The 23898-nt window shown below is 38.0% G+C and overlaps 2 protein-coding genes and 1 non-coding gene across 7 annotated transcripts in view; all 3 read left to right on the top strand.

The window, feature by feature from the left end:
* Positions 1 to 12191, top strand: part of col7a1 (collagen, type VII, alpha 1) — a 58739-nt gene extending 46548 nt beyond the window's left edge. For 4 of the 5 annotated variants that reach the window (XM_043242566.1, XM_043242565.1, XM_043242563.1 and 1 more), the window contains exons 91-120: positions 693 to 752; positions 975 to 1019; positions 1108 to 1143; positions 1252 to 1347; positions 1481 to 1606; positions 1752 to 1823; positions 1950 to 1985; positions 2799 to 2858; positions 2945 to 2989; positions 3364 to 3399; positions 3535 to 3570; positions 3783 to 3839; positions 4101 to 4172; positions 4665 to 4736; positions 4877 to 4912; positions 5029 to 5109; positions 5731 to 5784; positions 5882 to 5935; positions 6017 to 6079; positions 6425 to 6487; positions 6599 to 6715; positions 7352 to 7429; positions 7517 to 7570; positions 7713 to 7761; positions 7997 to 8005; positions 8303 to 8395; positions 9278 to 9409; positions 9494 to 9556; positions 10885 to 11058; positions 11227 to 12191. In XM_043242566.1, the coding sequence (XP_043098501.1) occupies positions 693 to 752; positions 975 to 1019; positions 1108 to 1143; positions 1252 to 1347; positions 1481 to 1606; positions 1752 to 1823; positions 1950 to 1985; positions 2799 to 2858; positions 2945 to 2989; positions 3364 to 3399; positions 3535 to 3570; positions 3783 to 3839; positions 4101 to 4172; positions 4665 to 4736; positions 4877 to 4912; positions 5029 to 5109; positions 5731 to 5784; positions 5882 to 5935; positions 6017 to 6079; positions 6425 to 6487; positions 6599 to 6715; positions 7352 to 7429; positions 7517 to 7570; positions 7713 to 7761; positions 7997 to 8005; positions 8303 to 8395; positions 9278 to 9409; positions 9494 to 9556; positions 10885 to 11054 (1965 nt within the window). In that variant the 3' untranslated portion in view covers positions 11055 to 11058; positions 11227 to 12191. The remainder of the gene's footprint in view (positions 1 to 692; positions 753 to 974; positions 1020 to 1107; positions 1144 to 1251; positions 1348 to 1480; positions 1607 to 1751; positions 1824 to 1949; positions 1986 to 2798; positions 2859 to 2944; positions 2990 to 3363; positions 3400 to 3534; positions 3571 to 3782; positions 3840 to 4100; positions 4173 to 4664; positions 4737 to 4876; positions 4913 to 5028; positions 5110 to 5730; positions 5785 to 5881; positions 5936 to 6016; positions 6080 to 6424; positions 6488 to 6598; positions 6716 to 7351; positions 7430 to 7516; positions 7571 to 7712; positions 7762 to 7996; positions 8006 to 8302; positions 8396 to 9277; positions 9410 to 9493; positions 9557 to 10884; positions 11059 to 11226) is intronic. The other variant, XM_043242567.1, reaches the window with a different exon arrangement.
* A 1678-nt stretch (positions 12192 to 13869) lies between these two features.
* Positions 13870 to 21082, top strand: LOC122346467 (G-protein coupled receptor 22). Its single transcript, XM_043241091.1, has 2 exons — positions 13870 to 14152; positions 17627 to 21082. The coding sequence occupies exon 2, from the start codon at positions 17726 to 17728 to the stop codon at positions 19307 to 19309; it is 1584 nt and encodes a 527-aa protein (XP_043097026.1). The 5' UTR covers positions 13870 to 14152; positions 17627 to 17725; the 3' UTR covers positions 19310 to 21082.
* A 2361-nt stretch (positions 21083 to 23443) lies between these two features.
* trnaf-gaa lies at positions 23444 to 23516 on the top strand. Its single transcript has one exon. It is a non-coding gene; the product is annotated as a tRNA-Phe (tRNA).
* Positions 23517 to 23898: the final 382 nt, after the last annotated feature.

Raw genomic sequence — 23898 nt, 5'->3', positions numbered from 1 at the left:
AATTGACAGAATTTCACTAAGCTTGAACAATCATTTAATGTGCCTTTGTGTGTCCAAATAATAGATTTAGCTCTATGTAGATGTACTTTAAACCTAAAAAAACAGACACAATGAGTAAACTTTAAGTACAAACTTTATGACCTTCTTTTTCAGCATTCTGCAAGCTCTCTGACACAAATCCTGTGTAATTGTGCCTTATTGTGTGTGAGTTTATTTAGATATTGGCACTGATGTGCTCCATATATATATTTACCACATTTATCGACAAAACTATGACAGGACAGGGACAGGGAAGTAAACTATTGTGGCCCGTTGCACATTAAATGCCACAGGCAAAATCCATCACCTGCTTTCACTGTACAGCTGAATACTTCCAGGAGTAACTAATCTGTCAAGAGATGCCATCCACATTTTCACCAATGATGGAATCTTTATCATATCTGAAAAATACGTACAGCATGTTCTCAGAAATGTGCAGTATTTCCTGAAAATACATGAACGAAATAAACAGGGCTGAAACACAGGCAGTCAATGCATCCATCCATTTGGTACAGTACCAATTCTCCTGAGGGAAATGAATGGCTTATCTGCACTGCGCCATGACATAGATTGTAGATAATGGGCCATAGATTTGTTATTTCTGACATGAATATACCACATTATTAACTCATATTTAACCATGCTTGTTTAAGGGTCCTCCTGGTCTGACATTGCCAGGTACAGCTGGAGAAAGAGGCCTTTCTGGACCACCAGTGAGTTTCACTCATTTTGCTAATTTATTTTACTTTCTGTCTAATATATTTCTGAGGTTTATATTTGTTGATCTGCATGATTACGTTGTTTACGGTCCATTATTTGTTCCCACAGTTTGCCGTCATATTCTGTCATCAGCCTTACTTCATTAATGTCATTTGTAGAAGTAATTTACATTTCATACATGTATAGATTTTTTTTGTCGCTGTTTTGTGTTTTAGGGTCTAAAAGGAGACAAAGGGCCAGCGGGAATCAAAGGAGAAAGAGTGAGTATTGTTATTGTGAGAATAGCGCCTACAAACAAGGCAATGCACAACGTGTCGAGATAGATTTTAAAGTGTTATTTACTCACAGGGTGCTGCAGGTGATCCTGGAGATCCTGGTGAGAATGTGAGTACCTGCAGTAACTTCAGAGGCAGAACTGCCAGTATTGCCATCCGTTTTATCTCTTCTATAATATGTGACTCATTAAAAGACTCTTTCACATTCATTGTTCAGGGATTGAGAGGACCACCAGGGCCCAAAGGAATCAAAGGCGAGGCAGGTGTGGGAATGCATGGTCCTCCAGGACAACTTGGACCCATCGGCTTAAAGGTATTTAAGATGATTTATGTTATTGTTACAGTCAGAACTGTTTAAAAGACCTCTAACCCTAAGTGTAAACTTTGGCACATGGGTCATCATACATCGTTTCTGTGACAAACATGAATGTAAAAATCTGTTGTAGGGTGACCCTGGGTTCCCAGGTCCTCCGGGCCCTCCAGGACCACGTGGATTGGACGGCACGCCAGGACTGGCAGGGCAGAGAGGTGAAGCAGGTCAGCCAGGACCTCCTGGACCACCAGGAGACAGGGTTAGTAGAGTCACTGCACATACAGAAACAAATGAACACTAAAAATAACATGTTAGAAATATATATATAAAGGACAAGGTTAAATACCATCATTTGCTCAATTTGGCTGCATTCAGTGATTGTAATTCCTGTTGGTGTTTGTTAGGGTCTACAAGGATTTATTGGCAAGGCTGGAAACCCAGGAACACCAGGAGCTGTTGGGCCCCCAGGACCCCCTGTAAGTCACAGACATGTTAAAATCAAATAATTGTGTATAAGTATTTGCAATAAGGTGTTTTATAGCAAGTAAAACTGTGTGTCTTCCCCTCAGTGGTATTCAATGATGTCTTTATCTTCATATTAGGGTACTGCGGGCCTTGCGGGACTGAAGGGCGATAAGGTAAGTGATGTACTGCTTGCAGAGCTTACAGTTTTTAGGAGCACTAAAAATTTAACAGCATAGTCAAAAATGCTGAAGTCATGCAAAAATACGCATGAAAGAATGGATTTTTTATGCCAGATAATCTCTTTGGATATTTTCAGTTAATTTGACCAGCTTCAGAAAATAAATAAATAAATAAATAACAGCTATTTTGCATTCTATTGTTAAAGTATAGAGCTTTCATTTTTGTGGAAAATCCCTCATAGACCTTATGCTTTACTCTGAAGCATGTCATTCGTTAGACTATAGATGCATATAATTCAGTCATAGTCTTTGCAGTTTTTACTGCCATTTGGCACCTACCCAGTGTTAATTTATTCATGAGCATGAGGTTCAGTCACACTGGTGCATCAAATTTTTTTTCACAGTCATTTATGGCCTCAAAGGTGACTAATGTTCGCCCTGGCTTGTATATTTTTAGGTTCTGTCATGTTTCAGCATATTATGTATAGCATAGTAATCTGAAACCTAGACTTTTTTCCTGCTTAAACATTTCCATTTAAAACTGCATACTGCACCAATATTGTCACTAAACCAAAACACGGAAACCAAATAGTAAAGCATTCTTTAATTCATGCTGATTAAACTTTTTAAAATTGGTTTTAAACTTTTAGGGTCAATTTATTTGTGTTTATTTTGGAAATAAGAAAGCTGGTCTAAAAAAAATCGAAACCAGTCTCTGCGCGGTCTGCTTTTATTGGACAAAAATGAAGTTCACTGTGTGACACACAGAGCTATTACCCTTTTTCTCTCTTTATCCTCCACATTCAGGGTGAAATTGGTGTAGGAGTGCCAGGTTTAAGAGGAGAGCGAGGAGACCCAGGGCCTCGGGTAATGTCCACAGTGATTCCATCTCTTGTTTATTTGTTTGTATGCATATCAGATCGTGATGGTGTGTATCTGTCTAATTTTTGTAGGGAGAAGAAGGTCGAGCTGGAACAGATGGAGAGAGAGGCCCTACTGTAAATATACTCCTACTTTCCATTTACAACATTCTGCATGTACTCATTATTTTTTACCCTACCACATCCTGTTTTCTACCCATATTGATGTCAGTCAGGCAGTAACAGTCAGTCTCTCTTGATGGGTGTCATTGATCTGAGCCCTTGTCTAGATGTGGAAAGGCTGATGCAGGCAGAGAGGTAGCTGTACGAACACTGTATTCGTCACACTTTATATTCAGGGCTATGATGTGTTCGTCTCCCACTCGCTGCAATTTCAAAACCATTATGAGTCAAGGCCTCTTGCAGTGCTGCACGTCTTCTATCTACAAATGCATACAAATGCTCAGGCAAATAAGATTTCTCCTCTGCTCATCTGTCTGTCCCGCTGACAGGGTCCTCTTGGCAGCAAAGGAAACAGAGGAGATAAGGTGTGTATAACTTTTCATCAACTGCTACAATCTGGCTCAGGCTTGTCCCTTGCTTTGCTACTTAGTGATTAAATGCATACCTTTATGTACACGTTTTATAAATTGAACTTCATAAAATATATATATTTTTTGCAGGGTGAACAAGGTCCTTCAGGAACGAAAGGAGAAAAGGTATTTGTTTGAATATGCTTTGATCTTCTATCTTTTATTCCTTCCTGGATTCTGGTTGGTCAATTTCAATATTTTTGACTATTTTTAACTATGGCTGGTAAATTTGATAGCTAAACTTAATTCTTCTTTCACCCTCTTTCACCTATCGTGTATATTGAATATGTTATACTGTTATTTTTGCATATCGTTGGATTTGATTTTGTATCTTTAAGGGAGATACTCAGCTGGTGGGGGGATCTCCGGGAGAGAAAGGAGTGAAAGGAGAAACCGTAAGTCCAATTGTTTTGATTAAGTTGTGTCAGGTGTTTAATGCCTTTGGGCTACACAGATTAAAGACTAATAGTAAAGGCTATTTTGCTATATGTCTCTTATCTTCTGAGAACATGCTTATGAGAAATAGTCATAAAGCATTCATGTGTATGTGCCTCAAGATCTATAGATTGTTAATGAGTCAGTAAGCAACAGGATAAAGGCAGATCTTTTGGGTCGATGTAAACTAATCAGTTGTATTGATCGCTGCTTTCTGTAAGGGGGAGCGAGGACCTAAAGGTGCACAGGGTGAAAAGGGTGCAAAGGGACAGGAAGGACCACCAGGAGAACAGGTAAGAATCATATCCCCTTTTTTTATAATATACAACAATGTAATGTTGTGAGTATTAACATGAATAAAAATATCATTTTATAGCTATTAGCCAAAATTTTTATATTGGAGCATTCCTGACTAAAATTGTTATTCTCCTTTGATTTTATTTTCAAGGTTGCTCTTTCAGAACATATTTCTTTTGATTTATACCTCAGACATCTCTTAAAAGTCTTCAGCTGTATGAAATATAGACAAAAATAAGACCATAGACCCATAAAATTACTTTGGAAAATTTGCTCTTTAAAAGAATTTAATGAGAAATGTTTGAGTATATTGACATTCTGATCATAGACATTGTTGAGAATCCTAGAGAAAACACGTTGGAGTCTCTTCTTAGAAAAATAATCTGAGAAAAAGGAGTCTCAGTTTATTCTCTCTTTAACCTCATTGCTTTGTGAGAGAATTTATAAAGACATTAATCTCATTTGTGATTTTTCTATCTTATTTGCAGGGTCTGAGAGGGGAGCCTGGAGAAAGAGGATCTACTGGCTTCCAGGGAGCCCGTGGTCCTGGAGGTCAAAAGGTGAAAAATAAGCTCCCTTTCCTTTACAGATGAACAAGAATAAACACATGCATATACCCGAATGGATTTGGGTATGTTTGCATATGTACATTGATGTGCGTGACCCTCATATTGATCAAATATTTAATTATGATTTGCAGGGAGAAGCAGGGCAGCCAGGTGTCCCAGGAGAAGCAGTGCGTATTCTTATTCAGATGCCTATAAGACCAGAGCATGACTGGCACATACAGTCCCCAGACTCAGCCGTTTCCCCATGACTGCTTCTTATTTTTTTTTTATCTGTCCTCAACAGGGAACACCTGGTAAAGATGGTCTGCCTGGAATGAGAGGAGAGAAGGGAGAGTTTGGGCCCGTAGGTTCGCGAGGCCTCAAGGTGTGTGTATGTGTGTGTGCGTTTTAATGGTTGTCTCTTTGATTAAAACTCAACCTGACTCTTGCGAGCTTTATCGCTAACCTTGAGTAGCCCTTCAGACCAGATGATCACACTGCTTATAATTCCGCCACAGTCTGGATTCCAGGCCATTGTCTGACATTCATCTGCATATGTACCTCAGAGCCACCGTATTAAAGTTTTTTGTTAGGGAATATGTGTGTGTGCGTGCGTGCGTGCATGTGTGGAGAAATTGATTTGTCGAGTGCAGTGAGGCACATGAAAGACTCCTGCGTATGAATCATTCCTCTCAGGGATACATGGGCCGCTGCAGACAGTACTAGCTGCCCTTCAGCCAGCGGCAACATAGACGCGCACGCTCACATAGCAGATAAGAACTTTTATCTGGATTCAGCATCCCAGATAGACCTCTATCTGTTGTCACTAATGAGAAAGACAGTAATTGAAGGATGTGTGTGAGTTTGTGTGCTCGTGTGTATGACTGACACATGAATGGTGCTTTATTCTTTCTAAATAGTCCCTCCTAGGGAGCTTTTCTCTAGTGTCATTACTCCCTGTAACATTGAGTGATTGACAGTTTGACTGAGCTTTAATGGCTTACAGGGAGAACGAGGCGCCAAGGGAGCATGTGGACAAAGTGGACCAAAGGGAGACAAGGTAGGAGTAATAAGAAGAGTAATAAGAAGAGCTCGAGGAAAGTTTTTTGTTGTGTCGCAGTGTTTTGCTGGAAGTGATGAATTGTGTCTGTTCATAGGGGGATGCTGGGATTAATGGCAGACCGGGATTGCCAGGGAGGAAAGGAGAGCAGGTATGTCTACATGAATTTATTGTTATAATTTATTAATGTTGTGTATGCAATTCCTGATTTTGATGGCAAATATTATTTCAGGGCGAAGTCGGGTCTCCGGGTCCCACAGGAAGTCCAGGGAAGGAGGGACTCATTGGAGCCAAGGTAAGAGCATTTTGCATGTGAAACATATTGATCTGTGAATATTGTGTTGTCACAATAGATAATTGCACTATAATTGATGAAACAAATAGAAAAAAAAAAAAAATATATATATATATATATATATATATATATATATATATATATATATATAATTAAATGAAATCTAAACATTAATATTTAAATAGTTAAAACAATTAAAAAGTGTTCTTTAAGACTGATAGGTAGCAAAGTACCTATTCTTTTCAAATCACTGCTGAATAAACCAGCAGACAACAAAATGTTTCTCTGGAAAAGGTGCAATGAAACTTTAAACAAACCATGTCAGGTCCGTCTGTTGTTGCCCAGGGTGACAGAGGCTTTGATGGAGTGACGGGGCCGAAGGGATCACAAGGAGAGAAAGGTGAACGGGTGAGTATACCAACTTTAGCTCCCCTGCTGTTTAATCCTAACACTGCTGATCTCAGTGAAAAGTCTTATCACAGGTTCCACCTTAAAACGTCCTCCGCCTGCTTTCTTTAGGGTCAACCTGGTATCCCTGGCCCCCCTGGTCTAAGAGGAGCGGATGGATCCCCTGGTCTAACAGGCCCTCAAGGACCTGCTGGAGGTAAAGGTCCAGAGGGCCTGCAAGGACAAAAGGTATTAATCTTACTTTATATCAATACGTACATAGTATGTACATATGTACATATAGATTTCTTATTCATGTCTGAGTTTCCATAAATGTATTTTTTTTAATTGACTGTGGAATTATGAAAGGATTTTGAAAATGAATGAATTACAATGTGGATACTGTGGATAACTGTATCTCTTAAGTTATGCTGTCATATGGACAACTAGTGAGTAATTTAACTTTCACTAACCTTACAAATATGAATTTTCTACATTAAAAAAAAAACACATCGCAGTAACGTTCTGAGCTCATTTCATGTCATAACCTGTGGTTCAGTGAACAAGTGAGCAATCAGAGCCGATTCACTGAGGATGTGAGCTGTCGTACCAATTTAGTCCATGATTCAGACCATTTACTTTGTTCTATTCAGACTGATTTGTCAATTATTTTGATAGATTCATTACTGAGTCTTTCTCTCATCCCATAGAGTATAATTTTATTTATTTGATCAATTTTATTTTTTATTTTTTGCTATGATATGTTTTGTATTGATTTGAACAGTGCAGTGCTGCTCCTGAATAGCACTGCGGGAAACACTGATTCATATGCACAAGGAGCTATGGTTAGTTCATCATATGTGGCATATTGAATATTTATTGTAGGGTGAAAGAGGTCCTCCAGGCACTGCTATGGTTGGCCCACGTGGCATCCCTGGGATCCCAGGAGAAAGAGGAGAACAGGTGACTTTATGCACTTGTCCTCTGCATTTTTTCTCCATACTGTATATCTGACATCACTAAATGTGTCTCTTTGTGTTTTTGTTTCAGGGTGAGATTGGCGCTGATGGAGCTAAAGGAGACAGAGGAGAACCAGGCATGACGGTCAGAACAAATAGACATTTGTGATTCATGATTTATTGTAGTGTCATCATGCATATTTTATTGTGCTACTCGTGTCTCTTAATGAGTACTCAAGATAAGTAACAATGACACAAGGACTGGTTGCATCTCTTTATTCTTAAAGGAGGATGAGATTCGGTCTTATGTTCGAAGTGAGATGAACCTGCATTGTGGTGAGTAGATAATCATCATTTATCTCTATCTACAACAATTTTCTATCATCGATGACTTTAACGTCATGGAATCAAAACAGATCCTCTACAGCCCCACCTACTTTTTTCACAGTAAATTCCTTTTCACCTGGAAATACTTTTTACAGTGTGTTGCAAATGCTGATTCTCGTTAATTTTTAATTTCTTGTCTCTATCCTTTAATTCCAATCTCTCTTTTTCTCTCATTTCCCTTAAGCTTGTGGAGGTAAGTTGTGACTTTTATAAAGCCTCAATATAACCAGTAGACATTTTCTTATTGTTGTGTCAGCAACTCATGTGCACACAGTTCACTAACAGTAGGCTTGTGTTTGACTGTCTTGTGTCTGGATGAGTATGAAATTTTTCTGGTTTGTGTCCACATGGCTGAATTCTGGGTTTTGTGCATGCTAAATTGTTGATGTAGTGCATGAACTCAGAGTGCATCTTTACATGCATGGATGCCTGGATGAGTGTGTTCACTGATGGGTTGCGTTTGTGTGATTCGTTATGGGCGTGTTCTCAGGTGTTCAGGAAGTTGAGAAACCTGTACCAGTGCAGGCTTACCGAAGCTCCTCCACGTCCCCTGAGCGCTCACTAATCCAAGGGGACGAGGAGGGTGAGTCCTATCCTCATTTCATCCTTCCATATGTGTTTATCCTCCTCTCTTCTAAACTGAAAACTCTTGTCCCTCTATCTTCTATTAAGGATTTCCTTGAAAGGACTAGTTTAAAGAAATAGTACACTCAAAAATACAAATTCTGCCATCATTTACTGGACCACACAAAAGAAGATATTTTGAAAAATGTTCACACTTATTTTTTCATACCACAAAAGCCCCATCTTGTAATATATACAATATATATACATTATATGCATATTTTTGTCATGCTTTAAAGAAGTACATACTAAAATATACATTTTAACTGTAGTTTATTCAATATTACACTTAAAAGTGTTTCATTTTAATTGCATCTTCATCACTGCAAATGTGTAATTACAAGTATATCTGAATACATAACATAAAAGATTTTTATTTGAAATAACATTAAATGGCCTTCACGGGCAATTAAGTGTCTGAGAACTTTGCATTCAATTCACACTAAAGTATATCCTTTTCAAATATGTTATTTCTGTAATAAGCTTTTTTTTTGGAAAGTATGTGCAAGTTTTTCACAATGGTGGTCACTCTGAATTCTTTAAAAAAGCAGTGTCAACATTTACAAAAAATCTCATTACAATGTTGTGTGGAAGAATCATTCAGGTTTGAAGGCTGAGTATATGAGGACAGAATTTTTTCTCTTTAATCTACTCCTTTTAACAGAAACTATGTTTCTGCCTTAAACATAAGAGGGATGGGTTAAATACATGCTTGTATTTAACATATCCAGTTGCACATGTACCTCTAATGTTCTCAAACTACGATATCGCAGCATTCTAAACTCTGATATCCAATAGCCATGACATTGTTTCTTTGCGCATCCGTGCACATTTTTTGCAGGTCAAAAGCTGCGTGTTGTGATGAACACAAATGATCCAGACTACGAGCACATTTACTCTATAGAGACCTATGACGATGATGCTCCAGTGGTGGAGATTGCTGACTATGACACCACTGTCAATAAAAGCCAGGGTATGCCATTTTTTTCAGAGTTGAAAATCAGTTTGTTTGTAGCTGCGTGTGCAGACATAGTAAAACATGTGGACATTTTGGCAGGTCAAACCGTCTCTTTTGATTCTTTAAATGCTGAAAGGACAAAATTTGAGGTGAAAGGTGAAGGTAAGACACCACTTCTGATTCATCATGGAGATTAAAGGCTCCATTGAGTCATCTTTACGCATGAGTGTGTTGGGAAGCCTTTTCTGTGGGAATAAAAGTATTTTATTCTCCTGAATTTTATTCCTTTTCCATGTCTTTGTTTGAAACAAAATGCTTACAGATGCCATCTGTGGGCATGTATTAAACATATGTTGATGTTATCTTCTTCAAGCCCTTAACAAAACGCTGTGATGATGGATTATCATACTTTTTGCCCTCTGTAATTGCTGGATACTATTGTTCTTTGCTGTTCTCACTTCTTGTTGTCACTCTGTATCTTCTGCAGTGATGGGAATAACGGCGTTATAAATAAACGGCGTTATTTTTTCCAGTGACAGTAAATGAGTAAACAGTGTAACGTTACTGCATTTGACATAATCATAAATTGGCGCTTTGTCCCACACACGCAAAGAAAGATACAAAGCTAGAGAGTCTTGCGTAAAACTTAGCTACATGTAACTTTATTATTTGTTGTATTTTCCTGTCAAAATAACTGAGCTTATTTGGAATTCTTCCGCTTTTAAGAACGGACGGTTTATCTGGTAATGGGTTAATATTCTAGAACAGCAGCCTATTAATCCTAGTTTCTTATATATTGCTATTAGTATTTTGAATTTGTAGTATAACAATTTCGTTTATAACAATTATTTTATGGCAATTATTCCATGTCCATAGAGTTTATCACTTTTACAATAATGAATTTAATTTGATAGTTGTCTCTCACATTCTTCCATAGAAGCATTCAAATTGTGTTTTAGATTAGTGTACAATTTTTTATAATAATAATTGATTCTATTTAATGTCCTTTTCATTCATTTAACATATATATATATATTGGGGACATCCAAGTTATTTGACATATTTGAATAGTTGCTTTCCCTGGTAATTAGTTACTATTATAATGATGTAACTTAATTACCAACTCAGTTACTATTTGTGAGAAATATGTAGTAACTATAACTAATTACTTTTTTAAAGTAATGTGCCCAACACTTATCTTTTGCATGCTGTCATCTGTATGACAGCTCTATAAGATAGCAAGCAGCTGTCCCGCCTCAGAAAATGGCTAGACATTTCTACAGATTGCCGTGGCACTTTGAACTATAGAGAGATGCCATAATGATAAGTTTAAAAGTTGAAATGTCTTTAGCCATATTGTTGTAATTGCATTAATTAAGGATAGACCTTTTGAATAGTAATGTACTACACGGAATAAAAGAAGAATTACCATTACCATTTATCTTTACCATTCAACCATTTAATTATTTTTCTTTGATGTGTGTTTTCAGACTCCTGCATCTTGCCCATGGAAGAGGGTAATTGTTCCCGCTATACTTTGCGCTGGTACTTTAACTCTGAGGTGGGCGTCTGTAGACCTTTTATCTACAGCGGCTGTGGAGGAAACGCTAACCGCTTTTTTCAGAAGGAAGACTGTGAGCAACTCTGTCTACAGCAGTAAGAAGGTATACTAATTAATAGAAAAGCTGAAGGCAACAAACTGTGCATCAATGCCTATTTGTAAATAAATTATGAATTGGATGTGATAGAGATGTAATTTTTTTGCACTGCATCTATGTGTATTTGTCTCTGTTGTGTTTTTCTCACAATTTTGTGCATTCTATGTTTTATAGAATTGGGTTTTAGCTTGAGGACAAGAATTGACTGTAAATGGAGGATCTCTAACTCATCAGCAATTTAAAAAAAGCTAAACCTCAGTGTTGAACGCTGCCATCATACAAGAGATCAAGGTAAAGGTTGATGGCAACACCTTTTCCTCAGCGGAACAAGCTCATTTTTAAATATTGATCAGATCTTTCTTGTTATTTATTTTGTCTGTTGAGCTGCCAAACATCTGTTAATAGTCCTGTCTGGATTCATCTACATACATTGTTTTATATATATATATATATATATATATATATATATATATATATATATATATATATATATATATATATATATATATATATATATATATATATATATATAATATACATGTACATAAGTCCAGTCAGTAACAGCATACCACATTATTTTTCATTTCTCACTTAATCCTTGTTGTCACGTAGTTACACCCACTGACATTTTCTCAGGTGCTAAAAACAGAAACTAGAACACACATAGTAATATTCCTAACAAATTCATCTTAGACTTGTTTGTAGAATAAGTCTGCTGTACAAAATTGTACTGTAAATGTCGATCTGTATTTTTATCTGCTTGAAAATGAGAATGAATGTTCTTGTATTATCAGATGTTGCATGTTTACTTGGACAAATGGTGCTATTTTTAAAGATATTTTTATATTGTTGACTGGTTTTAATGTTTTCATGTATTCCGTTCGTTATATTCAGTGTTTACTTCCATTATAGTATATGGATTCTACAGTCCTGTTCATTTTAAGTGATGTTGGATCAATTTACAGTTTTCTTTGCACAAGGCACTTCCTGTCTGCCAGTTTTAATAGCACACAAAAGTAGTCATTTTATAAATACACATTCATACATTGCAAATTGATCTTTTCTTGATGTGTTCTGTATTTGCTTGAAATAAGCATTGAAATTTATAAGGGAAAAAATAAACATGAAACAAGACTGAAGTTAAATGCTTCTGGAGCTCACATTTTAACATAGAACATCAACAAGCACAGATCTACATTTGACATGCCTAATATGTGAACAAGAGCCTTATTAAAAAGTCAGTAACCACCTGTACTTTATTTAGAAAAGGGCTACATAGTCTTTTCATTCTCTCTTGTCTTTCTCTCTGTTAATTTGGTGTTACTCTGTGTTGTGTTTTTGGGAGGCGGGTGGGGTGGGGAGTTTGTTTGTGCATCAATCCTAGTCACACATCTGATGATTCAGTAATGATTCTGGACCATCTTGTTAAGATGCCAACGTACAGTCATTACTACTCCTCCAGGGCTGTCACTCAAACACTGTTTTCATATTCATTTCTACTCATATTTATTCATTGACTGCTTTTTAGCCAGTCCATCTGCTAGGGTATTTTGTTTTATATTCTCATGCCTGCTTAATAACAGTGTTTGAGTGCCAGTCTATATTTTTATTCTGTTCATTCTAGAGATGAATCCGTCATTGTGGTTTTTAATGAGTTTATTGTAATGTCAGTCACTGACAGCTGTGCATCAAATTCACTGCGGTGCTCCAGAGGTCAACCATGTCTTAATTTATATCATATTTTAATCAAGCCTTGAGTGCAGTGAATATTTGGAAAAATTAGCTTTCGTGTGGATGCATTTCTCATTCTCTCAGATCATTACATATGCTTTTTAAATTGCCCTTTTTATATCTACTAAATATCCTTGGGAAGGAAGGTGTATGTTAATTGCATTTTGAAAGATTGGGTGACATTGATTTTGACATTGAAAAGCAATTTCTTTGCCCTTTCATTATTGTGCTGAGCATTAAACTTCATGGAGGAAACGTGCACACCAAAAAAAAATGTGTAGAAATAATTTTCTTTAAAAATTTTGAGATTGGGGATTTTTTTAAGGGAGATGCATTGATGTACTTTAATGTCCAATGACAGTTAAATACAAATTCACAGCTATATCAATGTAAAGCAAAATGATTTAGACCTTTGCAAATAGAACTAAAATCTAATGTATTATAAAATCGTAGTACTTCACAATTTCATTGCGTTATTGCAAATTTGTAAACATCTCTAAAGAATCATCTGAATCCAATAGAGTTGCTATGGGTATGGATTTGCAATATAACCTTTATGATTTAGAATGGAGCCAGATTTGTGTTAAAGTCCAGAATTTTAATTCAATAAAAAGTTGATTCAGTAATGTGTTTTTCAACACTAAAAAGTTGAACTCACACATCCCAAATATGCGTTTTAAATGCCAAAAATTTAAGGGGACATTTTTTCACTGTATCTGGGAATGTGAGGTGATTAGGACCAAGTTTATCATTACCAAGTTATCACTGAAATGACTGACAAGATGTTTAGCATTTTGCTGGAAGAACAGAAGGTCCATCCACTGATCAAAGAAGTAGTAGACCTATTTTCATGTAAAGACGTACTCCAATAGCTTAATCTTTGTTTTATTTAGGCAACAACTACAAATATTTTTACAGTGTATTTACATAGGCTGATGTTTACAGCTGATATGTTCAATGCTGTAAATGCTTCTCGTAAAATAAAGAAATAAAACAAGAAAAAAATAGTAATACATTGTTGTTCTCACAGAACCCGTATCTTATAGATTGGTTTGTAAGAATCGTGCGGACTGCAGACAGCGTGGATGCGCGTGTGTGTATGCGCGTTAGCGCAGAGGGAGCGGGTTCAGTACGTCTAGTACACAGGATAGCGGCACTCATGGGTACTCACAGAAGCACAGCGGCGATTTCTATCACCGTTTAGCACCATTGAAGGTGCGACATTTATTCCGGGCACGTACCTGACAGCGGACTGTCCTGAAGCCCAGCGGAATCTCGCGCTCTAGTAGAGTGAGTGTGAGAGAGAGAGTAGCGCGCGCTGAACGGACCGCAGTGGAATGTAGCGGGGATTCCCGGCGCGCGGGGCAAGGTGAGTAAAAACCTCCTTGATGCATCTTCACACTACTCATGAGGCTATTGATCTTTTCACTTAATTGCTATACGGTTCCATTTTACCGTCACTCTTCATTCGTTTTCCGCTGTTTAACTGGTACGTTTTGGCAAAGCGCGCCTGGGAATAGAATGACAAGAGACGATCAGCGGTGTCGTTTGATCTGGACTCGACTACTAATATTCCGTACACTGCAAAAAAATTGGCAGCAATGTCAAATGCGGGGTATTTCGCCACTACGGACGATTTGTTTACCGAGCAAATCCATGTGTTGCCTGTAATCTGCGGTCAGCTCGTGTGAGTGAAATTCAAGATGTCATTTAAATAGCTATATTGCAAATTAATGTTTTTTTTATTAGTGTGAATTGCAGTTGTTATCATTCACAATAGACTCTTGGGCTTGTAAGTTGCTTATTATGACAGTTCAATTTGCATCGGGGCATCATCCTCTTACATTGATGCTTTCAAACACAACTGGACACATGCACATGCTCAGAGACACGTGACTCCAGCAAATGATTGAGGGGAGAAAAGTTAAATACGCCTGCGTCAATCATTTGACATTCATCACACCCATCATCATCATCATCTTGCTCCCACATGCACGCACATTCTCACTGATTACAGTCAAAGGGATTTTCAGATGCACTTCAGAACAGGCGGCAAGATGCCAGCTGAAGGAAGGAAAAGAAGAGAATGTTTGAGAAGATGTGTGTACATTTTTAATAAGATTAAAGGCTACAGCTTGTTTTTAGGACAGGTAGCAACAGTGAGAAACAATGGAGTGTTGAGCAGGTATAGAAGTGGCCCTAATGTGTTAAAAAAATGTGTATGAAAGGAAAGAGGAATCTAGATCATCAGCTATTTTAGCTCCTTGTAGATGTGGAGTTATTTTGGTTCTTCCCTCTATAGTGACTGTAGTTTCACGTGTTGTCATGCTCTCTCATTTCCAAAGAGTCTGTAAACAAATTTAATGGATTTGCATATTCATTCCACTATTAATATAGCTCATTATAAATCAATTTTGACCCCACTCATCTGTAGGACTCTTTTGTCCACAGAGACACACCGACAGATTCATTATCACATGCATATGTGCAGTTTGTTGCATAAATGTGTGGTTTGAATGCCTCTTCTATTGTGCAAGGAATAGAAACATTTTGTGACTGTTTAGTCATATGATGTAATTTAATACTCACACACACACACACACACACATATATATATATATATATATATATATATATATATATATATATATATATTTTTTTTTTTTTTTTTTTTTTTTTTTTTTTTTTTTCCTGTGGAACACAAAGGAAAAGCTTTGATGAGGCTTTACAGGTTTGATACCATCATGTGAACAAGATTAATGAGGCAGTTTCAATATGCAAATAAAGAAAAATATTTTATACTTAACCAAATCTAAAACCATAGAAAATCACAGAAAGACAGAAAGAAAACTAAACTTATTTTTATTTCAGCTACATTTCAAGCAACATTTCTTTAGTTTATCTTAATGTACTAAAATAATAAAAAACTGAAGTGAAAATTATATATATATATATATATATATATATATATATATATATATATATATATATATATATATATATATATATAAATGACAAATTAAACTATTATAAAAAATCATTAACATTAATTTGAACTACAAAGACTTAAAAATATATATTTGCTTTGCTTTGCTTTGTTTACATTATCTTGCTTTTAAATTCTTAACACAAAGCCACAACTTCAGAATGGACCACTTTTATAGTATTCTTTTCCTTTTGGAACTTAACTGTAATTTGTAACTGTATGAACAAAAGCTCCATGAAGAACGTATTTTGTGTTCCGCAGCACATTCTGTTTTGGAATAACATAAGGGTGAGTGAATAATAAGAGTTTTCATTTTCGGATAAATTATTTCTTTGAACAGGCAGGCTACAAACCAGCGTGGACAGACCAAATTGGCTTGGAAAATAACAATAATGAAATAGAGTCTGATAAATGGCAGAAAGAGCTGAGACAGCGTGGTTAGTCTAAAGAAAGATGGATGGATCTCAAGCATAGCACATTGATGGATAGAGGGTAGGAGGTAGAAACAAACTCCTCCAGCGATTTCACAACACACTGTGCACCTGCACCTCCCACTCATCTTTCATTCTCTCCCCCTCTCTCTCTCTTTCACTACTCCTTAGGTTTTTTTACCACGCCGTGATCTGCCATCTCTGACAAAAGTCAGTCTTGCTTATTTTTGCCTCAGTCTCACTTCTGTGAGCATAAGATGTCAAGCTTCAGTTGTTCGTACTACCACAGAATCCGAGCCCTAAATCTATGTCTTCCACTGTCACTCAAAAGTTCCACTGCAGTGACCTCTTTTCATTACCAGCATGGCATGGGGCACATCGGCACGCCAACCCTATTGCCCTCCCCCCCCCGTCTGCAGTCTCATTGTGTTAAGCATCAAAACTTTCCTCCTGCGGTCATTATCACAGATGTGCTCAAAAGGCAAAGTCTGAGCCCCACTTGAGCAGTCACGGATGCAGAAAGTCTCAAATTTTGTATTTTGACCACTCTTAAACTGTAAACCAGTTGCCATAGTAACAACCATCCTAGAAATGGGATCAGTCTCAAGTCGAACTCATTTATTTATTTATATATTTAGGATTTTTTTTTTTTTTTTTTTTTTTTTGGAATGACAGGCTGCTGTGATTGCGCAGCCTGTAATTTGAGAGCTGCTTGTTTTAATGGCATATGTTTTAGATTTTGAGTTTATTAAAAAAATAACATGTTAAGTTAGACATTGAGCAGTACGCTGTGTACACTACTATTTTCATAGCCAAATTCATCAAGGTTTCAGTAATCGTTTGTGTCCTTGGTCATGTGTGGGAGAATGTTTTGTGCTGTAATTCATCTGTCATGGAGTAGTTCTCTTGCTGGACACAAAAACTTGGCTCACATGTGCATCATACTCATCTTTATTGTCCTGTCTTGCTAGATCAATACCTTATTACACTTCAGAAGGACAAGTCATACCCCTCTTCCACCAAAATGATGCTAGCGCTCGGTTGGTTGCATCTGTGAATTTCTCTTAGTCCCAGCCTGCGTTTGCTCTTGAATCAGTGAAGATGACGTAACTGACAAAAATCCAGATATTCAACTGGCAGATATTTCATATTATCAATACTTTTAAATATAGACAGACAAATAGATTTTTATCAGATTTTTCAAATAAAACAAAAAATCTGTCATTTTAAATGTATTCGTGAATATTATATGATGTTTAATAAAGATAATACAAATATATATATATATAACATATATATAAAGCATGGCACTCTTTCGGTGGAAAAGGAGTCACGGTGAATCTCAGTGTGCCTTGCTCCAGTAAATACTGAAAATTTTGGCCTGTTAAAGAATGTGTGTCATTCTGTTTTTGTCTTCCCATCATAGATCTGTCAATCATTCATCAACGCCCCAAGAAAACACCTGAGTAGGTGGAGCATGGCCAGTAGGAGTGGCTGGCGTTACTATGCCTGAAGGCACGTGGCGATGGTGTCCATGGAGACAGATGGCAGCTTCACTGGGGGCCACGGTTTGTCCCTCTTACAGGCTGAAGATAGCGTGGGGACCGGACTCGCTCAGCAGGAGGGGACGTGGCTTGGCTTCCGGGCTACAGTAAGTGCTGTGCTGCTGCTGGAGCTGCTCCTGGGAGTGGGTGGCAATCTGACCGTGCTGGTGTTATACTGTGGTCACTGCAGCCTGTTGGAGTCCGTCAGTCATGCCGTCACGCTCAGCCTGCACACCCTTGACCTGCTGCTTTGTCTTCTCTGCCTGCCGATCACTGCCACGCTCCTTATTCTGGGTGGAGCCTCGGTTCCTCACCACGCCCTTCTCTGCTGTCTCCATGAATCGGCAGCCAGTTTCGCCAGCGTGGGCACCGCACTTAACCTGCTGCTCATCAGCTTAGATCGCTATGACATCAGCGTCCGGCCAGCAAATCGCCTGCTGACGCCTCGAAGGGCCACCATTTTGCTTGTTGGAGTATGGGCGGTTTCTTTAGCCGTGCCCCTCCTACCATTTGTGGAGGCTGGGTTTGTTTCGGGGCAAGGAGAGGGAGTGTTTATGCACTCCAATAGCACTGTGCTTTGTTCAGAGTGGGGAGGAACTCTACAGGCTCATCTGTTACTACAAGTTCCCGTGTTCCTGTGCTCTCTTGCTGTGATGCTGTTTACATACTCGCGAATTCTTCAGGCACTGCGCATCCGCATCGGACGCACACCGAGGCCCCATCGAGACAGCAAACGGCCTGTGCATCGCCTCTGGTTACGCCGTAAAAAGTCAACAAGGTCACCGGATCACACAACGAGGAACACACCCACCTCTCCACCGCCGCTTTCGACAGGGCCGCTTATCGCCTCAGATACAGTTACAACAGTAACCATCAACACTGAGACGAACACTCCCTCACTCACCACGCCTCTTAGCCCCACCCCTACTGTATCTGTGATAACCTCGCCTTTAAGCCCCACTCCCACTGCTTCAATGGTAACCACGCCTTTGAGCCCCGCCCCGTCTGTATCCATCATAACTAGCCCTCACATCCCCACCCCTGCTACATCATCAGTGGCCACGCCTTTGAGCCCCAAGCCCACTGTATCCACAGTAACCACTCAGCTAAGCCCCGCCCCTGTCCAGGGTCCTCCCAGCATGGGCGTGGGAGCATCAGTATCGGCCATTTTGGCTCTGCGTCGAGCAGTTCGGCGCCATCGAGATCGGCGGGAACGTCAAAGGCGTGTCTTTCGCATGTCCGTCATCATAATCCTCTCGTTTCTGCTATGCTGGGCGCCTCTCTCCATCATGCCCCTTCTCATGCTGGCCATCGGGCCCTCTGATTGGCTGGAACGCCTGAGACTCTGCTTCCTGGTGCTTGCTTATTGGACAGTAGTGCTGCATCCGCTGCTGTATGCATTTACACGGCAAAAACTGCGCAAAGTTCTACATACCCGTCTGCGCAGGCTGAAGCCGCAAAACACGCAAACTCGCATTCGCACTAATACTAGGATCCGCCGCAAGCACAGGGCAGATTGCAGCGATGCTACTGACCGCTGCCTGACAGAGGCTGTTAGAGAGTGAGTGTTTGTGTGTCTGTGACATATAACTAGGCTCACACGGAATCTGAGTGCACATTCACTTTTGTTCGTATGTCATTTTCTTGTTTTTTTTCTGAAATATTTTGGATAATTTATTCATGCTTTCAGCTGCTAATATGCATATGTCCATTTAACATATTTCACCATGTTTAAACCCAAGGCCCTAACCATATTTTGAAAATTGTAAGAGAATTAAGGGAACAAAGAAAAAAAAGAAGAACTAGGATTTACTGTAAAATTGTCCCATTGAAATATTTGCAAATAATATTCTATTTTATTATTATTAGACACATTCACTTAAGGACCAAAAATACCACCTGATTCTATGGGAAGATGAGTTACTTGAAAACTTAATATTTTCTGAAAAAAAGCATGAAGGCACCCCTCTAAAAAACTATGAATGAGTAAGGAATGTACAAATATCTATTTGCGAAAATGAGAAATAGATAAGAATTTCCATAAAACAAAATGTCAAATAAAAATAAAATATAATTTAGCTAAATTGTCTGCCTAATATGCTGAAAACAGCTTATGTTTCTTGTATTCAGGTGAATATGATTTATGAATCAGGTAAATAAATTAACATTTTTGTATTAACAGTTTAGCTTGTTAGCTACTTATGTCTTTATACTCTTTTACCTCTAAACTAAAGCATTGTGCTAGAATTCTGTTAAAAATAAAGTCTTTCATGATTTGATTGGCCATCACAATTATTTTGACACTGACGTGCACTGTTAGTCCCCTGAGGCAGACTAGTCTAAAAATGTAACTTTTTGTCATCCTACCAACAAACCGAGAAGTGTGTAATAGAGCGCATCAAAAGAGCATCAAGAATATCAAATGCTCCATTTGGTAATATGGTCATGTCTTATTATATAGAGACTTGTGGTTACGGCCCTGTTTAAATCCATTTCTCAGATTTCCCCCACAGATTTGTGCAGAAAAAAGCAAAGAAAAAGAGAAAGTCAGCAGATTCCGCCTGGGCCTATTTATGACTGTAGGTAAAAGGTGTGTGCAGGAAACCATTAATGTGTTAGATGTGTTAGATGATATGTGTGACTCGCTCACCTCTATAAAGGATATTAAAAGACGTTGGTAGGTCTCTATTGTCCACAAGTGTGTAGTATCATTGGCAACTAATCAGCACAGGGTTTCTAAAGCACACTGAACTCTGAGGTCAGCAGGGCACTGTCTAATTAACCAGTAGAGCACAAATATTCCCATGGTGCTAAGGGGAAAAGAGCGAGATTGAGAGAGAGAGCGTACCTACAGGTGTGAGTCTGCCAGAGGCCATGTGCAATAAATTCCAAATCCAGGTTATGCATCGCATGATTTCCATATAAATTGATACCAACTTATTGGCATTCATTGTGTGGTGTAAAAAGTAACCGCCTATCCACCAGTACACATACATGTTCACATATTTTACATTGTCCTTCTCACTGATAGTCTAGAGGGCAATAGATTTATCATTGTGTTTATTAATTTATATGATCAGGGATGTAAATAGTCACTAATATTTCTGTGGTTTGAAACTGCAGCCAATTTGAATTCGGCTCTACCAAGGGCATGCATACTGGTTCGATCAGTTGACAAAACAACTTTTACAAAGTCTAAATTTATTTATTTTATTTGTGTCCCGTATGTATATATTGTCAGTGCTGTATATTAATTCAGTTTGAGATGAGTATTGTATTACTTTACAATAGAGGAGCAATAAGTCTGAATTACAGTAATAAAAAGATTCAGCCTCTTTGCTTGTTTGCTTTGTTTGTTCCCAACCCCAGCAGTCAAAACTTAATATAAACATAATATACAACACATTAAATATACTGAAGTTAATATAACTTGCATTTCATGTTTAAATATTTGGCCAGTTTGCATAATTTTTTTCTCTGCAAATAAAAATTGTTGAAATGCTATTGAAGGCAAAGTAAATTCAAAAGTTGGTGTTTGTTAGGCCAGTGTGAAGACGCAAAAGCTAATCTGTTTTTTGATTCATCCTGATTAAAAAAAGTAAACTGCTCTGAATAATTAACATCAGTCTGAACCACTTGCTCTGATAGTTAATTGGTGTATGGTAGTGTCTTTTCATTATGTGAATTTATTAAGAAGTGCAGGCTGCTTTAATATATACAATTAGTCCATGCTGAGAAAGGTTGACTGACTTCACCCACTTGATAAAAGTCAAACAGGCAATTAAGAACCTCCTGTGTCTCTGTCAGCATTTGCAGTCTCACACAGAAGATCAAATGCCATCTGAGGGATACTCAATAAAGTACCTGTTCAATCAGTGAAATGGTAGCCTTTCAAACTCTCTCTTTGCTTGATTCAGAGACCTTAAATGTTATTAATCTTTAAAGAGTTGGTCGTGGTTCGGTCAATATGTGTGCAGAGAATGGGAGACTAGCATTCCTCATTATCGGTGATAAAGGCAGTACTCCACTTGTGAAGTCTGATCATATTAACACTTATTAATGTTTGATGACACACGCTGACATTTGCAGGAGCCTAATAATTGGAGGGCAGATAATGGGGACGGGGTCCTGCACACAGATGTAGATGCCTGTCTTAATGGGCATGTAAAGGACTCTGACCACACGGGTTAATGTAGGTCAATAAAAACACTTTTCCATAATTTAATTACAAGTATTTTACGTCACCCTACCACTGCAGATATAAAATTGTAGTGTGTGCTTTTGGATGTTTTACATTTTCTATATTTGTTATTATATTTTACAAAAATGGGGAAAAGATTAAAAATCGTTGAATAGTAAAGAACACCTCATTCCAAGGTACTCCAAAAATACCATAGTATTTTTTTGGTGAGTTCTCAAAAACACTGTTGGCACTAATGTACGAGAGATTTTGCTAAATGTGCTATGAGTAAAGTCATTTAAGCAAATTCATTATTCAGAAAAACAAATGTGAAGGTGCATATGCCAATGTATCGAATTGTGGTAATAATTATGTGTGCATTCAAATTTGGAATTGTTCATTTATTTCCAAATGAGGAAAAATTATGTACTTAATCAACATTTACATATTACATATTAAGAAGTATAATCAACATCTTATTCCCATCTCCCTCTTTGTTTCTGTCTGCCACTCTCTCCCTTTTAATTTTGAAAACTCAAGTATGTTGATTAGTATGGATGCCTTCTGTTTGTGTGCCTTCATAGGCATGGAGAGAAAATGAGAAAGAGAGAGGGTGGGTGGTTTTTTTTTCTTACTGTATGCAACATGAATATACCGCCATGTATTCATTAAAATCTGTCTTGCTTCCTCTCCCACCATTCTCTCTCTCACACATGCATCTTTTTTAATCTCATCTGTTCCACTCACTGTCATCATCTTTCTTCTTTTTATCACTGACTGTGCCTTGCTTTCTGTTCCTTCGTTCTGTCCTCACTCATCTCTTCTCTAGACTTGCATAAGAACAAAGAAGATCTGCCTTTGCAAGGGGAAAGTCACCTTGGAGGACAGAGAGAGAGAGAGAGAGAGAGAGAGAGAGAGAGAGAGAGAGAGAGAGAGAGAGAGAGAGAGAGAGAGAGAGAGAGAGAGAGAGAGAGAGAGAGAGAGAGAGAGAGAGAGAGAGAGAGAGAGAGAGAGAGAGAGAGAGAGAGAGAGAGAGAGAGAGAGAGAGAGAGAGAGAGAGAGAGAGAGAGAGAGAGATTCGTGTGGGTGGAATAACTAGCAGAAGGATGAATCCCATGTTGACTGAATCAGGCAACAAGCACACGTTCCCGTGTGTGTTGCTCAGAGATTCACTACGTAAACGTTATGACCTCTTAGTTTTTGTCTCGTATATTCGTTTATTTATTATTACTCTTTGTTTTCATTGTTCATATGAAATAATTTTATTATATTAACATTTGCTTGATGCTTATACTTTTTCTGCGCATGCACATTAATACCAAATAACATCTAATCATATTACAATCAATCATTTCCTTCAGTCATTAGTCAGGTGTTTTAAAAAATAAATAAATAAATTACGAGTGCATTAGCTTTATAAAACAAATCACATAAAATACTACATACGAAAACAGTGTACTTATTATCATACTTAAATGTCACACCATGAATACAGATACGCAGGCCCGTTAGCTCACACGCCGAAATAGCTCAGTTGGGAGAGCGTTAGACTGAAGATCTAAAGGTCCCTGGTTCGATCCCGGGTTTCGGCATTTTTTTGGTTCTCGCTTTAGAGTGCTAAGAGAACCAATCTTTACGTCCCCAGACATACGTTATGTAACAACAGTAAGAAGAAAATTAGTATCCAGAGGCAAATCCGATGAAACTACTACTGCAAGTCTGTCGTTATGTACTGTGGAGTACATATAATGGCCTGATGATGTCGCTCTATGTTTAAGTTAATTTAATAGCGCCTGCGATTTTGCTGTTATTGCGGCAGAGGGCGATGTTGTTCAAAAATGACTTACCTCGTGGAAAACGCTGGTGAGGCCTGGGAAACGTGCTGAACAGAAGAGCATGGACTGCAAAATGACACGACGGTATAATACCTACAATACAGTATGAAAAAATGAACACTGTGCACTTATTTTTATG

This window comes from Puntigrus tetrazona, chromosome 6, assembly GCF_018831695.1.
Source record: "Puntigrus tetrazona isolate hp1 chromosome 6, ASM1883169v1, whole genome shotgun sequence".
NCBI lineage: Eukaryota > Metazoa > Chordata > Actinopteri > Cypriniformes > Cyprinidae > Puntigrus > Puntigrus tetrazona.
Note: the sequence above shows the minus strand (reverse complement) of the source record. Positions and strands in the feature narration are given on the sequence as shown.

What these genes read in the sequence shown, in the direction of transcription:
- LOC122346467 (XM_043241091.1), top strand. Translation starts at nt 17,726, where the DNA reads ATGGTGTCCATGGAGACAGATGGCAGCTTCACTGGGGGCCACGGTTTG.